This window comes from Elephas maximus, chromosome 9 (genome assembly GCF_024166365.1).
Source record: "Elephas maximus indicus isolate mEleMax1 chromosome 9, mEleMax1 primary haplotype, whole genome shotgun sequence".
Classification (NCBI taxonomy): Eukaryota; Metazoa; Chordata; class Mammalia; order Proboscidea; family Elephantidae; genus Elephas; species Elephas maximus.
Window position 1 is genome coordinate 3,015,519 of NC_064827.1, and position 16,237 is coordinate 3,031,755.

A 16,237-nucleotide genomic window follows, 5' to 3' on the forward strand; every position below is an offset into this window, starting at 1 on the left:
CGCTCCCCCAGCCTGTATTCCTCCCCCAGAAAGGAGTTTGGGGCCACGGACTCCCTGTATATCCCAGTGTAACCCTATAGGTCACTGGCTTAGAGGGTGTGGGGGGGGTGACCCATGGGGGATGGGGTGGGGCCTGCAGCCCTAACCAAGAGCTCGGTAAGGTCACTGTCTCCCCGCAGCCGCTGAGGCTAGACATAAAGCCAGGGGCCTCTCTCCCAGCAGCCTCCCCAAGGCCTCCCCAGGTACCTCAAGCTGGGAGGGTCTGAGAGCCCGGCCTTGGCAAGCGGGGTGTCTGTGGGTGGCAAAGGAACTGTCACCAAAGAAGGGGAGACTGAGACCAGGGCTACACGGGTGAGAGGGCCAGGACTTGGGCCCCCAGAGGTGGAGCCGCTAGGCGGTGGGGTTATCCCCCTCTTCAGAGGCTGTCACACCCTGGGAGCTGAGGAGGCCAGTACCGTCCCAGCAAGGGGTTGGGGGGGCGTCTGGGTCCCCAGCCTCCCCCTTGGGCCCAGGCCAGCCTAAGACCTGCTAAATCTCAGCAGGGGCCTCCCCGCCTCCCCTAGGCCCCAGCTGCTAAAGAATGATATGCACCCAACAGGTGGGGGGCCTAATGACCTCTGCTGGCCTCCCTGCCCCATGCCACATCCTGGGGTCCCTTCCCGGGAAGACTGTTGGAGCTGCTCAGCACTGGGTACGGAGCCTTGAGACGCAGGGTGGCAAGTGCCAGGTTCCTCAAATCTCCTTTCCCCTCACCTCCCAGGAGGTGCTCTGATCGGAGCCCTCAGGACAAAAAGCTGGGCCAGGACAGGTCCCCCAACCCCTTCCAGCCCCTCTGGCCCCTTTGTTCCAACACCTGCCTGTGGGATCAGCTAGAATGTCCCCAGCGCCTAGGTTTTGTTCCACAGGGAGTCCTGAAAGCCAACCCCGCCAATCTCCAGTCCTTCTCCCCTTTCTGCCGGGCTGCATTCCCACCTGGGAGCAAGAAGGGTGCAAGCACCCAGGGGCGCTGTAGGGGCACAGTCCTGGGGCTAGGGTGCATGTGGGGCATCCCTGACCTCTGTTGCAGCCCACTGGCCCAGGAGCGGCTCTCAGGCCCCCCCTTCCTAAGTTGAGGTCTCCTTCCAGCTTCTGCAGCCAACTGGTGAAGATGCTCCGAGCCATTGGGGCCCTGCCGATGGCTCCCAGGGCCTGAGGAGGGAGGGAGGGGCAGCTTGGGTGCAGGCAGATCCCACCCCAGATGCCAGCTGCTCATGGCGGGGTGGGGGACCGAGTCCAAGGGTGGAGTGGGGGTGCCCAGCCTCTATAGGCCCGAACTGGGACCAGGCTCCCGGCCCACACAGCTGCCCATAGTGCACCCCACTCTTCTGTCTTGAAACCTTTGTCCCAACAGCCTGGCAGAGGGTTAAGACGTGCAGGGAGAAGGAAGGGCAGGGAGACGATGGCTTCCTCGGGGCTCTAGGCCCAGGCGAGTATCGGGGAAGCCCTTTGTGTGGGAGCGGACGGAACCTGCCCGCAGAGAGCGCCTCTCTCACGAGGGCAGGAAACAGTGCCCCCCACACAGCATTGTCCCTACTCTGCTCAGAGCCTGGGTGCGGGAAGTGGCGTGTCCTGTCTGAGAGGACGGAAAGGCCTGCAGCAGGGGTCAGGCAACTTCCCGGAAACTGCACCCATGGGCACCCTGCTTGGCCAGCCCTCCCACGCTGTGAAGGCACAGCCCAGTCGGCCCGGGTCACAAGGAGCTCACTTGTCACCAACGAGCCCCATGGGCTGCCGGGAAGGTGTGACAAAGGCCCACTTGAGCCCCAGCACCACCACAAGGCCACTCTCCACTGGTCCCCCAAAAGGCAGAGCCCCAAGCCGGGGCGAGGCTAGGGATGTGTTTGGTCCTCTGGCCTCTCCCAAGAGCCTGCCACCCTGAGTGCCACCAAGACCCACCGGGTGAACCCCCACCACCAGGGCTGCCCCGAGGCCCCTCCTCCCAAGCAGGGCAGAGCCCAGAGCTGCACCCCAGAGACGGCTGGTGAGAGGCAAGTGGTCAATGGGAGTGGCGGCTAGGCCGCTGGGAGGGCTGCGCCAAAGCCAGTTAATGAAGCCAGCAAATGCAGGCGGGGCATCCCGGCTCCAACCAAAGATTCTGGCAACTTCCTGAGTCTGCTCTCGGGAGCAGGTGCCATCTCCCGGGGCGGTGGGGCTGCCCACAGCACCCCCCCCAGTCCAGTGTCCCCAGCTCTGGGTCAGCTACCCCTGTCGAGAACTCAGGGGAGGAGGGACCAAGGACCCCCTTACATCTGTCCAGCACCCGCCAGTCCTTGAGTGGAGACCAACGCAATGCCCCACTGGCTTCCGCTGAGAGGCCAGTACTCGGGGTCTGGCCCTGGGTTCTACCTGGCTTTATCTGTACAGCAGAAAAAACCGAGGCCTGGGCAGGCGATGGCCATGGTATTAATGCCTTGATCTGGGAGCTGCCCTTAACCCCCACTGCCACCGATGGAGGCCACACACGGCCCCCTGGGAGCAGACAGCTCCTCGGAGGCAGCTAAGGAGCCACTGCAGCTCCCTGGGAAACAGGCGGGAGGGCGTGTGTCCCTGCCCCCAGCTGCCCCACCCTCGGCCTGGATTTCACGCCTGACCACCTGATCTCCAGAGCTGGCAGGCCAGCAGACAATGCATGCTCACATCTCACAGGCCAGCTGAAACCCAACCCGGGGGCAGGGTGGGACTCCAGGCTCTGGCACCCCGCCCCACCCACTGGCAGGAGGGTCCGCCCACACTGGGCTCACAGGTCCACTTCCCTGTGGTGCTATGGGGCCCTCCTGCCATCCTCAGCACCAGGGGACAAGCACAGTGCACCCCGAAGCCCACCCCAGCTCCAGGCCCAGCCCCAGCGGCCTCTGGGGAAGGGGAGCTGTCCATCCCGGGCAGGCAAAGATGGCGCCCACGCACATTCCTCCACTGCCCCCTAGGACCACCGCCCCGCTCCCCGGCTGCAGCAGGCCTGGGGAGGCCCCTGTCACCTGCCTTGACTCGGCCGCCAGCTGTCTGGTGGTCCCAGAGGCCTGGCCTGGCTGGGGCAAGGCGACCCCTCCTGTCACCATTACCATCTCTCTCTCTCTGGCCAGACAAGGGGAGGGGCCACCTCGCAGAGGATGCTGCTCACCGGTTCAGGCCAGCTGAACCCCTGTGGCCTGGGCAGACCCTGGCCCTGCTCCCCTGGCAGCCCAAGCTCTCCCGAACCCCGCAAACCACTACTGAACCCTGTACAGCCTTGTGCAAACCCTATACAACCTCACCTGAACCCTCACCTCTCTTGAATCCTGTACAACCTCGTCCAAACCCCACACAACCTCACCTGAACCCCCACATCCCTCCTGAGTCCTGTACAACTTCACCCGAACCCCACACAACCTCACCTGAACCCCACACCTCTCTTGAATCCTGTACAACCTTGTCTAAACCTGGCACAACCTCATCCAAACCCCACACAACTTCTCCCAAACCCTGCACGACCTCATCCGAACCCCACACAATCTCATCCAAACCCCACACAACCTTGTCCAGACCCCTCATAACCTCGCCCGCATCCCGCACAACCTCTCTTGAACCCTGCACACCCTCGCTTGCACACTGCGGCTGGGGCTGGGCTCTGGGCTCTGGGCTCGACCTTCCTGGGCACACGCCGAGCAGAGCCAGCTGACGCACTCCCATTTCGGAAGCCAGGTGCAGGGCACACAGGACAATCTGTCATTCCTAGAGGCACACGGATCTGCTGTGATGGTAAGGGCCCGGTGGGACACCCACTTGCCCTTGTGGAGGCCCCGCCTGTAAGGGACCACACGGTCGGACAGTGGGTCAGTCGCCCCAGTCACCAGCCAGCATGTGCTGTCATGGGGCTGAATTCAAAACCAAAGTCCAGTGCTGGCAATGGGCTCAGGTGCCCTGCATCTGGACAACGCCTTCCAGGAACCTGGGTAGCCCCTGCCTCATGCCTGGTCCTGGGCCACCTGGTTCCACCTGCTGGGCCCTGCCCAGGTGTGACCACCACAGGTACTGGCTGAGGACCATGCTGGCTGGGTCCTGGACTGCTGGGTACCCTGGGAGAACAGAGTCTGAGCCCCCAAGGCCCCTCCAGCTGGGACATACAGCCACACCAGGCCTCACTATGGGCTCCCAACCAGACAGAGCAGAAGCCGCCCCCTTCTGATCACGGCAGGGGAAGTGAGGAGCCCTGGCTGATGGATGGAGGGCTTCCCGAGGCGAGGCCGACCTGGGGGGAGAGGGCTTGCAGGGCACCCCAGCCTCAGCCAGCATCTTACTGAAGAGCCGTCAGGGACAAACATACACTGAAGTCTGGCTTCTCCCCCCCGTTCTCATTTCCAGTAACTTTGTAGTTTCCGCTCACCAGCAACCCACACAGAGAGGAAACGGTGGGAGGCAGGCCCCTGGGCCCCGCGACGCCGTCCCTGCCTGCCCACAGCCCAGGACGGATCTTCCCAGAGGCGGCTGCAGCGGCGCTCGCCGCCCACTCTGGTCACAGGTGTCTGCTTCCCCGGCAGCTTTCGAAGCCCCATGCACCACTGCGGCCCTCGACGGCCTTGGGGGGCGCCGGGAGGGGCCAGGGCCTGCACTGCGAGCCTCTGGCAGGCTCCTGGGCCCAGCCACTCCTGTCATCTGTACACAGGTGACACCACGTCATCAGGACCTGGCACGCCGAGTAGGCTTCACACCGGGCACCCAAATGACAGGTGCAAGGCCATCAAGGGAGGGTCTACGGTGGGGGCTGCAGGCCAAACGTGCCACTGCTCCACGTAACCACTTACACCGTCAGGGACACCTGTTACAGGGAAAGTGAGTGATGTGGAAACAATTTCTCTCTGACATGACCAAGCACGAAAGGTTCTCTAATAAAGCAGTCTCCAGCCGCGGCTCCTGACCAAACACCTGTGGCTCGGCTGAGACTGACGTGGGTGCTGGCGCGGGTGAGAAGGAGGGAGATCAGGAGTCAGGCTGCTGCCCAGTTTCCACGGAGCCCCGAGGATGGGACGCCGAGTGTTCAAGACCTCCCTCGGCACAAGGACGACTGTCTGGTTCTTCCAGGCTCACGGACACAGGCAGCAGCCACCCGCCCCTGCTCCCACGGGTCTAAGTACTGGCGGAAGGGGCCCCTAGATGCTTCCTGTCCCTTCTGACCGCACACAGGGCCTGTACGATGACATGGGGCCGCCTCCCTTCAGGTTGGCCTTTAGAGCTACCTGCGGAGGAAGCGTTTGTTCAGCAAATTAGCAGTGTCAACAGCAGAACAAGGGGACCGTTTACCCAGCTTAAGAGAGCAACCAATTCAAGTACTTCAGAGCCACACCACAGACCTGGACCAGGTGACAGGGTGCTGGGACTGGCTGGTGGCAGATTCTCTCACCCTGTTAGTGCAAAGCACTGCTCAGGGGAATGAGACGGCAGCTTCTTATGGGAAGACTCCCCCCAGCCTGGCAAGCCCCCAGGTGAAAGAGCTCACACCTGAGCCCCCAGCCTGGGATGGCAGAAGCCAGGTGAGGGGGGGCATGCCCCCTGTGATAGATGGGCGGGCAGACTTAGGACTGGCCAGAGGTCTCCACACAGCCTCGGATGAGGCGAGGGGCTGGGGACTCAGGGCAGGTGCAGTGACCCATCGAGGGGGCAGAGAAGTGGGCTGTCAGACAAGGAGGCCAGACCCTCAGGGGTGCCCACACTGACCCACCGGCACCCAATCCAGAGAAGCAGCTTTGTGTCAGGAGGGAACAAGGCAGGGAGAGGTAAGGCTTAGCCAATAACTCTAGTGTCTGTAGCAGCACGGGGAAGGCGCCCATCCCGGAGCAGCGGGTGCGGGGGTGGGGTGGGGGGCCCACAGCAGGAAGAGCCTCTCAGAGGAGACTATGGGGCGTCTACTCCCAGAATCTCCCCAGGTCTCGGAGACGCACAGACAACAGCTCTCCGACCCCACTGCCCTGAGGACAAGAGGTGTCCAGATGCTAAAAGCCACACATCCACCTGACCAGGAAGGAAGGGCACTTAGCTGCCCAGTGTCCCCTCTACCAGGGGTTCCCCAGCCACTGTGTGCTCTGTGGGGGATGTGGCATGCGCCTAAGCCAGGGGGCACAGAAGGGGCCCCCGTGTGTCTGAGACGAGGGGCCAGGCAGCCTCTCCTGCCTCACACAGGACAATCCCAGGACTCGGAGCTGCGCCCCGGGGCCAAGCAGAGCCGTGGTCCAGAGGCCGGCTGCCAGCTCCCACTGCAGGGATGTTGAGGTAGGAAGGAGACGTGAGCAGAGGCCTTCGGCCTGGCCTCGCCTCCCTCCCGACACCCCCCTCACTTTCCCACTTCTGCCCTCAACCCCACCACAGCCAACTCCTCTGGGGGCCCCTCCCAGAGGTATCCGTGGCAGTCAGCCCACCAGGCAGGGGTCCCTGTGGTAACAGTCGGCAATGGAAATGGAACTTGGCCCCCCTCTCTGACCCAAAGTCAGCCTCTTACTGGTGTCTCCTCTCCTAAGACAGCTGTCACCTGCATGGCGGCTGCAGCAGTCTGGCTCAGCCCACCACCAGGCCTGCACAGAGAGGCTGGGTAAGCCTCCCCAGCCCTGCACTCCTGCCTCACAGGGCATGGCAAAGCCCCAGCCCCACTGCATACCTCCTCGGCCACTCGATGCCTGGAGGCTAGTGCTGGCGTGAGCTGGAGCCAGGGACAGGAGCCACCACGAAGGGAGGGTGCCCAGCTGCGAGGCACTGCGGGGCTCTGAGCGGTCACGGGCTGGGTGCCCTCAGGACAAACAGGGCCCATCTGAGGGTGGCTCCATGGCAGCCAGTGGCCACACAGTCCCAGACACAGGCACCCAGTCTTCAGGAGCCTTCCCAGACGCCCACCACCATCCCCAATGCTGCCACCTCTGGATCCTGCCAGCTGATGACACATGACCCGGACATCTGTGGCCACCTGTGGCCAGTCCTGGTGCCTCCAGCTGTGTACAATCCAGTCCTCCAGGGTGTAGCACTCTGACATGTGCTCCAACCTGGGTGGCCTGGGACACTTTATGCTGAGCTCGAGGAATCGTGCACAAAAGGCCACACACTGTACCAAGATCTCACTTAGACGAAACGTCCAGAATAGGCAAATCCAGAGACAGAGCGATCTTCACCTAATAATTCACTCTAAAGTGCTAGTGACCAGATGCTCCATCCTCGGGGGAGAAGGGTGTGGTGGGGGTGGCTGCCCACCGGGTGTGGGTTTCCTTCTGGGGTGAGGGAAAAGTTCTGGAGTGAGACAGTAGTGATGGCTGAGAAACACTGTGAATAACTTCATGCCCTTGAGCTGTTCAGTACAAAACGTTCACAACGGTGAATGTATGTTCTGTGCGTTTTGTCATGTGTGTATCTGTGCGTGTGTGTCTCCAGCACTCTTGGGTGGTGCGAATGGTTAAGTGCTTGACTACTAGCCAAAAGGCTGGCAGTTCGAACCCACCCAGAGGCACCTTGGAAGACAGGCCTGGAGATCTGTTTCCGAATGGTCACAGCTTCAAAGAGCCTACGGAGCTGTTCTTCCCTGCACACACAGGGTCATCACGAAACAGAATTAACTAGGTGGCAACTAACAACAACAACTCTCTCTTTCTCTCTATATAGATCTCTCCACACCCCCAAAAAGTCCAATCCCTTGTGCCCTAAGGGTGGGGCTAGGCTCCTTGCCTCCCTTGCTATCATCTGTCCCCAGGGCCTAGTGTAGGCAGGGTGGGGGAGCCCAAAGAGATGCCAGAAGCCAGAGGAGCCACTTGGAGGAGGGCATCCTTTGGCCTGCCCCCTTACTCACCCCTCCTTCACCGTTGGCCAAAGCACCTGTCAGTCACTGCCTAAGCAGGCCAGGGGCAGCCCCAGACTGGCAGAACTTGCCTGGCCGTATCACCGTCCCTGACCCTGGGCACCTCCACCTCGCCACACTGCTGCCCAGGGCCACCAGCAGTCTCAGGCCCAGGACCTGCCTGGATGCCAGTGGAAGGGGGCTCCAGGGACCATCCAGGCCAACCCCTGCATGCATGGAGGGGGAAACTGAGGCCCGGGGAAGGGATGTGTGGCTGAGGCCCCAGCCTGGCTCTGTACCATCTAGGCCATTCAGTGACCACACTCCTTGCCAAAGAAAGGACCTGCCTGGCTCACTGAGAACCCTCAGGGCCATCAGCCACATCCCGGCCACAGTAACAATGCCCCAGAGCCAGCCGCTCCTTAAAGCCCGTGGTGCATCCTTGGGCTCGCCAGCCCCTTGGAAGCCTCTGGAAAGTTCTGGATATGCCCGCACATGGAGGCCAAGAGCTGACACAAACTGGCCTCACATCCCCGCCCTCTCACACAGGTCTCGGGTCAGCCTCATCCCTCCCGGCCTCAGTTTTCCCACCTGTAAAGTGGGGATGACAAGCAGCAGGGGTGAGGGAGGCTGATGATGCAACAGGCTGCCTGGCTTTCACGATGCTGGTAAAGGCAGTGTGTCTGTGCGCAGGGTCACAGTGACCCCTACGCTACTGAGGGCCATTGAGATGTACAGCTTGCTCAGTGTGCAGGGTCACCGTCATTACCTTATGGAGGAGAGCAAGAGACGCGTGCAACCTTGTCTTTTTATAAGTGGACAGGAAGCGGTTAAGGCCTCCACACACCAGCAGAGCGCAAGCCCTCAACCTAGCTGGCATTGCCCAGCCAGCCCACCTGCCAGGAAGCCCGTCCTGTGGAGACTCCCCACTGCACCCCGGCATCTGTCTGGGAGCCCCAGCACCCAGTGCCACACCTCCGTGCTCAGGCCCAGCTCTGTCTCCTCCATTCATTGTCTGCCCAGCTCCACCCTCTTCCTGCTACGGTCATCCTCTTCTTTCTTTTTTAAAAAACATTATTTTTTCAATGGGAAAATGTTGGCCTCCATTCTGAGGCAGCGCCTGCCCTGAGGAGCCAGCTCCTGCCCCAATGATGCCTCCCCTGCAAGGGCTCTGCCCCCTGACGTCCCCATGCTGAGCGAGCAGGTGAGACTTTCTATTTGACCAAGTGTTTTTCTAACCCCAAGTCCTCTGAGCTGGGAGTGGCAGGCACAGAGGAAGCTCTGTGACAGACCTTCCCTCACCCCCAGCCAGTAACCCTTCCCTCCCCCAGCCTCCTCCTGGAGGCAGGTGACACAATGGAAACACTGACTTCAACTAAGGGAACGGTCACTCGTCAGCCCACTTCACGGATGGGCAGACTGAGTCCAGGTGGCATGGAGTCAGGCAGGTGCAGAAGCAGCCAAAGTGAAAGCCCTCCCCACAACCACCCCCCAGCCAGGTACTCTGGACGTGACGCCCCACTTCTGCCATCACCCAAATTCCGACTTTCCCACAGGTAGGGAGGGTGCCTTAGTCATCCCATCTCAGCTCCCACCCCAGCGCCCCAATGAACTTTCCAGATGGAGGACGCTCACCCACCCAGATGGACAGCAGTCCCTCCAGTCCTGCCCACCCGCCTCCAGTCGCAGGAAGCACTCTATCCCCTCAGCACTGATGGGGCAGGGGGTGCAGTGCCCCCTCCGCTTGCCCTTGGGGTGAAAGCCCCCCCCATGGAACCCCCACCTGCACACAGCAGCTTCCAGAGGTGGACCCTGTGTGAGGGAGGGCCTGCAGCAGAGACTCCCACACGCCCAACAACCAGGCCCAGTGCTCTCCCACCTCCCTGGGAGGGTACCCCCATTCCCCATGGAACTACTCCAGCCCCGAGCTACCACCTGACCAGCGCTCCAGGGGAAGCTTCCGTCTCCTTGGGGTGGAAACAGATGATTCATGGCACTCACGGCCGGCACTGGGAGAACTGTTTCTCACACCCTCCTACAGGGCAGCAAACTGGCACAGAGGGCCAAAGAACTTTCCAAGGCCATGGCTGGAGGCTGTAGACTGGGATCTGAACTCACATCACAGGGGCTTCAAAAGTCTGTGCCCTGGACACCTCGGAGGACGGAACATGGCTTCTCCCTCAGCTGGGAGAGCCGGCCTCCCACCGCTGCTCTGGCCAGCTTTCTTTCCGCTGCTCTGGCCAGCTTTCTTTCCCGGGACAGCTCCTCGGAGGTCACAGGTCGCACTCTGGCAGGCTGCAGGCCTCCCAGGGCAGGAACAGAGAGGCGGAGCCCCCAGGGGAGGAGTGCGTGGGGCTAAAGTACCCAGGCCAGAGAGGGAATCCTCACTCCGTCGCTGAGCCAGAGACTCTATTGCACCCAAAAACTGCACTGACAGCACCCCGAAAACTGCACTGACAGCCCCAGCTGTGCTTCTCCAAAACTGGCCCTGACCCTGCACCCCAAATTCACTGATAGCCCCAGCTGTGCCTCTCTAAAGCTGGGCCTGATCCTGCACCCCAAACTCACTGACAGCCCCAGCTGTGCCTCTCTAAGCTCGGCCTGACCCTGCACCCCAAACTCACTGACAGCCCCAGCTGTGCCTCTCCAAAGCTGGGCCCAACCCTGTACCCCAAATTCACTGACAGCCTCAGCTGTGCCTCTCCAAAGCTGGGCCCGACCCTGCACCCCAAACTCACTGACAGCCCCAGCTGTGCCTCTCCATGGCTGGGCCTGACCCTGCACCCCAAACTCACTGACAGCCCCAGCTGTACCTCTCTAAGCTCGGCCTGACCCTGCACCCCAAACTCACTGACAGCCCCAGCTGTGCCTCTCCAAGCTCGGCCTGACCCTGTACCCCACACTGCCCAGAGGTGGGAGCCCCTCTCATGGCCTTTCCATCCTGCCCCCTCGCTGGACTTGCAGGGTGTGCACAATGGGGGCTCTGTGGGCTGCACTTGGCAGAGTGCCTGCCAAACTGGGGGAAGCTTCCCGCCAAGTAGGAGGGGTCACAGGCCCAGTGCGGGAGAGAGGCCGAGGCGGAGACCTATCAGGGGGCTGGCTCAGGCAGAGGGCCCACAGGACCCCAGGTCTGGGACTGGGGAGGCTGCCACAGTCCTGTCCCGGGTGCCAGCTTTGGCCCAGGGAGACCTCACACCAGACCACACGGCCCGCTCCGGCGTCCCTGACCTGGGCACTCTATTCCCTGGTGGCTCCCAGAAGAGGTACCCTAACTTTCCACCAACACAGCACCGCTTTTCCCTCTCAAAGTCATCTGCAGAAGTAATAAGATTCTTGTTGCCTCCCAAATGGGGAGGGGGTCTGAGAGGCAATGTCCGAGGGACGGGCGTGGGGGAAAGAGCTGTGCATTCTGGGAAGCCTCGCATAATTAATCACACCGAATTAATCCGCCTCCCCAACAATAGCGGCTGCACTGCCGCAGAATCCCAGCTGTCGGCCTCTGAATGAAAGGAAACAAGATTTAGGGCATCAAGCGTCAGTGTGGCTTCTGCAGAAGGAGAAGGCCCCCAAAAAGCAAAAAAAAAAAAGTAGCATGCATTCATTAGCATCTGACAAAGGAACATTCCGCTCTGTCCATTAAACTGCTCACAGACCTTCGTAATTGGCTTCAGTTGGTGGGCGGGGGCCCGGGGGCTGCTGGTGGGCAGGCCAGCCGGTGGTGCAGTGGGCCGGGTTGTCAGGGGAATGGGCCCATCAACGGTTGGAATGAGGGCGCGCCGGGGGCAGACCGGGAGGCGGAGTGGACGGCTCCCCAGGGCCTCCTCAGTATTCCCATCAGGGGCAAACTCAAGTTGAAGGACATCGGGGAGCAGTGAAAACGTCCCGAGGCAGACTGGCACTCCAAACAGATCTCTCAGCCCCCCTGTGCCCACTCTCCAGCTAAGCCAAGGGCCGTGGATGGCGCTCATGAGGCTGGGAGTTTGCAGAGCCAAGAGAGAAACCAGGCTTCCCGATAGACACCCCCACCCATAGAGATGGGCGGGGCCGGTTCAGGCTTCTCTCCCCAGTTTCACCCTGAGGCCTTGGCGCAATGGGCTGGGGAAGGCCCAGGCCTAGAGAGTTAGGTTTTGTTTTGAAACAGTCAATTTCTTTCTGAGAGGCTCACCTGCCCACAGGTGCTCAACCTGCCCAGAAGAGATGCTCCCCAGGTGGCAGTGGAAGTCCTGACCCCTTGACAGGTCAGCCGTTTCTCAGGGACTTCAGGGAGAAATGGGCTGCCAGGATACCCACCTAGGGCCCAGTAGGCCGAGGTGGCCACGAAGAGGGAGCCCAGGACCCTCCCTCCGAGGCCTGGCCAGCTCACGCGCAGCCTAATTGCGGGTGATTAAGTAATTGCCAGACTTTGTCCAATAAAAGTCAGCACGTGACGTGCCCAGCCTTCTGGGCCATCTCCACCAGACAATGGCCTAGTGTTCTGTCCCCGGCTGCCGCAGAAGGCAGGGACTCCCGCTCCCATAAAGCAACAGGTCCCCGTGGGGGCGCGCATACTCACAGACAGGCCTCCGTGCCATTGGCAAACACTTCACACTTCCCGCCATTCAAGCAGGTCTCCTCACCAGTCTGGGAACATCGCAGGCCTGGGGGGGCCGGGGGAGAGACAAGAGGGTCAGCAGAGCCTCGGCTTCTGGAACGGCCCATCTCTGAGGACAGAAACCTAGCCTCTGTCACCAGCTCCGGACTAAGTGCCGCCATCAGACCTCACCTCGGGGGCCCTTCACTCAGAGTCCTGGGGTTGCAGGGGCAGGGGGCACCGGGAAGCCCCAGAATGAACCCCGAAAGACTTCAAAGTTCCAGTCAGAAATGGGGGCGGGGTGGGCTGGCAGGTGGACAGGCAGTGCTCAAAGTGGGGAGTGACTGATATGCCCCCTGGCAGCAGCGGAGAAAAGTGATGTCTCCCGGCGCCACTCTCCCAACTTTACACCCCCACCTCCCCAGTTTTCTTCAGAGAGCCACACGGGGCTGGGGGCTAGGGCCCCCACCCAGCCACTGAGGCTGTCTTGATGTTTAAACACGCTGCCGGGACGTGGTGGCGGCGGGAGGGTCGGGGCCGCCACACTCGGCTCCCCGCTCGTGGGAAAATGCGACAGCTGCGTGGCCCGCCGCCCCGCCCGCCAACAGAGCGCCGTCGCGGAATCAGAGCGGGCCATTGTCGCGCCGGCCGCCTCCTGCGTCCTGGCCGCCCCGCCCCTGCGGACACCCAATACCTGCTCCCGCGGGGCCATCTCCAGGGGCAGCCCCACCACACCCATGGGAGGGTGGGGAGCCCCGCTGGGAAGGAATGCGACCCCCTTCCCGAGAACCGGTCCATAAACGAGGCCCCGCCCTTCCCTCTCACCCGCCGGACAAGTGAAGCCGTCGGGGGGCGGGGGGAGGGCGCTGTGACAGGGACTCGACTTTCTGAAAGGGGGAAAAATTCTCACCACCAACTTTTTGGGAAGACAGGAATTAATCACCAGATTGCCCGGAGACCCTCGGGATGGGAATCGGGCCAGGAACCGCGCTCCCTCCCACGTCTCTCTCCACCCCCCCCAAGATCGCCAAACTTGAACTCCGCGGAGCAAAGCGAAACTCGGTCCCACCAAGGCGAGTCTTCCGCACTCCCCCAAAAAGTCTGTAATCCGGGATCCGCACCCCCCCCCAAAGAAAGGCTGTGAGCCGGGCTGGCGGCCGGCGATCCCGCCCGGGGAGGGGAAGTCCGCGGGGGTCGGGGACCGGAGCCGCTCCACGCGCCAGCCCGCGCGAACCTTCCTGAAGGCCAAGGAGGCCGGTCGGCCCGGACCCCGCTTCCCACGGCGCCTTGCCGGCCCCGGCCGCGAGGGCTGGCCAAGGGGAACACAGAGCCGGGACCCCACGCTCCGCGCCCCAACATCCGCCCCCGGCGCGGGCCCAATGCGCAGAAACAAGACTAATGGCTCCGAGAAGCAACAGGAAACCAAAACCCACTAGATTCAAATCGAAAAGTGGTAGGCAGTCCGCGCGCCACGCGGCAAGCCCACGCGTGGCCGGGGAAGGCGAGCTTGGCGGCGGGGCCCCAGACCCCGGGACCGGCGCCCCGCGCCCAGCTCTTGATGCGGCCCCGGCGCCGGGCAGCGCGAGTCCGCCCTGCCTTGGGGGTGGGGGTGTCCCAGTCCTGGCCCGGGACTCCCGGTCTCCTCGCCCCGCCCGAGGCCCCCGGGGCGCGCGCGCAGCGCCGCCAAAGTTGGAGAGGGGCGCGGAAAGTTGCGGGCTCGCGGGGCGGCGCCTACCTCGTGCAGCGGGGAACGCCGGCAGCAGCACCAGGCAGAGCAGCGGCGCCAGGAGCGGCGGCATGCCTGCTTCCCCGCGGCGCTCCGCTGGCTGGGCGGCTGGCTGGGCGCACTCGCGCCGGGGGTCCCGCTCCGCCCTCTGCTTCCCGGGGGCGGGCGGGCGGCGCTGGCTCTCGCGGGCTCCGGCACCGGCTCCGCTTGCGATTGGTACCCAGCGCTCGCCCCGCGCCTTGCGCTCCCTCCCGCAGGCCGAGGCACTAGTGAGGCGCTGGGCCGCCTTGTGTTCCGCCCCGCCGGGCCCCGCCCCGCCCCGCCGGGCGGCCCCGCCCCACCGTGAAGCCCCGCCCCTCACACCCCATCCGCGATCCGTCTGAACCCCGATTCCCGGCCGGCTGCGCCCCTCGGCTGTGCACCCCGGGATGCGCCCCTCGGTGGGAACGCGCTGCCAGGCCAGGCGCTCGGGACCGGGGCCGCGCTCGGGAGGGTGGGCCAGGGCAGGCACTACTTGTTGGTTCGAAGTTTCCGAGGCCAAAACTTTGGGACGCATTGCGGAAGGATCCGTCTCGGCCGCTGCCGCCTCGGCGACAATTGGGGACAATTTGCATCTCAATGGCTGAGGAGGAGCGGCGGAGTGGGGAAATGAGAGGCCCCGGAACCGTGCCGGCGGGGCAGGGGCCGGGAGGCTGGGCTGATCCGCCGAGGCCGAGCTTGGGGATCCCGGCCCGGGCGGGGCTCCACTCCCAGGGCCCTGCTCCGGCCCGAGAGCCCAGGCCTGACTCCCACCGGGACGGCCGCAGCGCTTGGCCCTGAGGACCATGGCGCCACGGTTCAGCCTCTGGGGAATGGAGTCGGGCACCCCGAGGGGAGGCCCGCAGCCACCGTCTCGCGAGGGGGGCGCTCAGCGGCTCCCCCGGAGGGCCCCACGGTGGACGCTCCTCATTACTGCCTGCCCCTGGCGCCAACCACCCGTGGGCCCTGGAGAGCCAGCCCTGGCGCGGCCTCCGGGCTGGCCTACACGTGCTCTGCCTGGGCGATGTGTTTCTCTGCGCGATGCCCCAATAGGGTGCCCTGTGCCAAGCCGGCTAAGCGCTGGGCGCCCAGAATGACTGCCACAGTCCCTGTCCACCAAAGGTAGACGGACTAGCCCCAGGGACAGGCACCCCATCCTGCATCAGGGCAGTGAGCCCAAGGGCAGGAGGTGCACCCACCGAGCTGCGCGTCCTGGAGTAGGCGATGCCAGCTGAGGGGTAAAGGCTGAGAGACCTAGTGGGGAAGGGTGTTGGGGATGGGAACACCCACAGGACTGCTGGGGTCCCCAGGCTTCTGGAGGAAAGGAGGCAGCCCTGCTTAGGGAGGTGGGCAGACTCCCACATGGCCAAGCCCGCTTCCTGCCTGTCTTGGCCCACCTGTTGCTGCGCAGCCACCGCAGGGAGACCCTGCCAGTCCAGCCCCTCGGCTGCTGGAGGCCCTTGGCTGCTGGAAGCCCCCGGGCGCCTCCTCCCAGAAGCTGGCGGCCCTCCTTGGAACCTTGGGTAACTTCTCGAGGTCAGTGCCCCAAGGAGGCGCCTCCAAGTAGTGGATATGTTTATGTAAGAGCAGCCGGCAGCCTGGAGGAGCAGGCTTTCCCCTAAAAGGAAGAGAGGGGTGCAGTCCCCACCCCATTTACAGACCTGGGACTCCGGGGGCATCTCACCCCCAGGCCCCTCTGCCTCTGGCCCGACTCAGGGCCTCAGGCCTGGCCCCTCAGGGTGCCACTGCCTCTGTGCCTTCTATCTGACCTCACCAATTTCCCTGGGCCACAAGTGAAGGCCCGTCCAGCTCTGTTCTGGGAGCCACTGCACACCCATCCACCCAGGAGCAGGCTGGAAGGCCAGGGGAGGAGACGGGGAGCACAGCATGGGGTCTGGGGGTCTGGGTCCAGCTGTAAGGATAGCCTGTCCACTCTGAGCCTCTGTCCTCCATCAGTGGGAAGATTGTGGCCCACTGGATGCCCATGGTCCGACCATGCAGGAAGTGGGCCCTCTCATTACCCACCTTACAGACAGCAACTGAGCCACAGACCGTGCAGCTGGCCTCCCAGCTGGGCTGCCTAAGGTCTCCACCACCTGGG

General features: G+C 63.3%; 1 protein-coding gene across 1 annotated transcript in view; it reads right to left on the reverse strand.

Moving 5' to 3' along the window:
• Positions 1-14,392, reverse strand: part of NOTCH1 (notch receptor 1) — a 47,536-nt gene extending 33,144 nt beyond the window's left edge. The window contains exons 1-2 of the mRNA XM_049895729.1: positions 14,128-14,392; positions 12,375-12,459 (exon numbers count right to left, since the gene is read on the reverse strand). Of these exons, the coding sequence (XP_049751686.1) occupies positions 12,375-12,459; positions 14,128-14,191 (149 nt within the window). The 5' untranslated portion in view covers positions 14,192-14,392. The remainder of the gene's footprint in view (positions 1-12,374; positions 12,460-14,127) is intronic.
• Between the last annotated feature and the right edge of the window lie 1,845 nt (positions 14,393-16,237).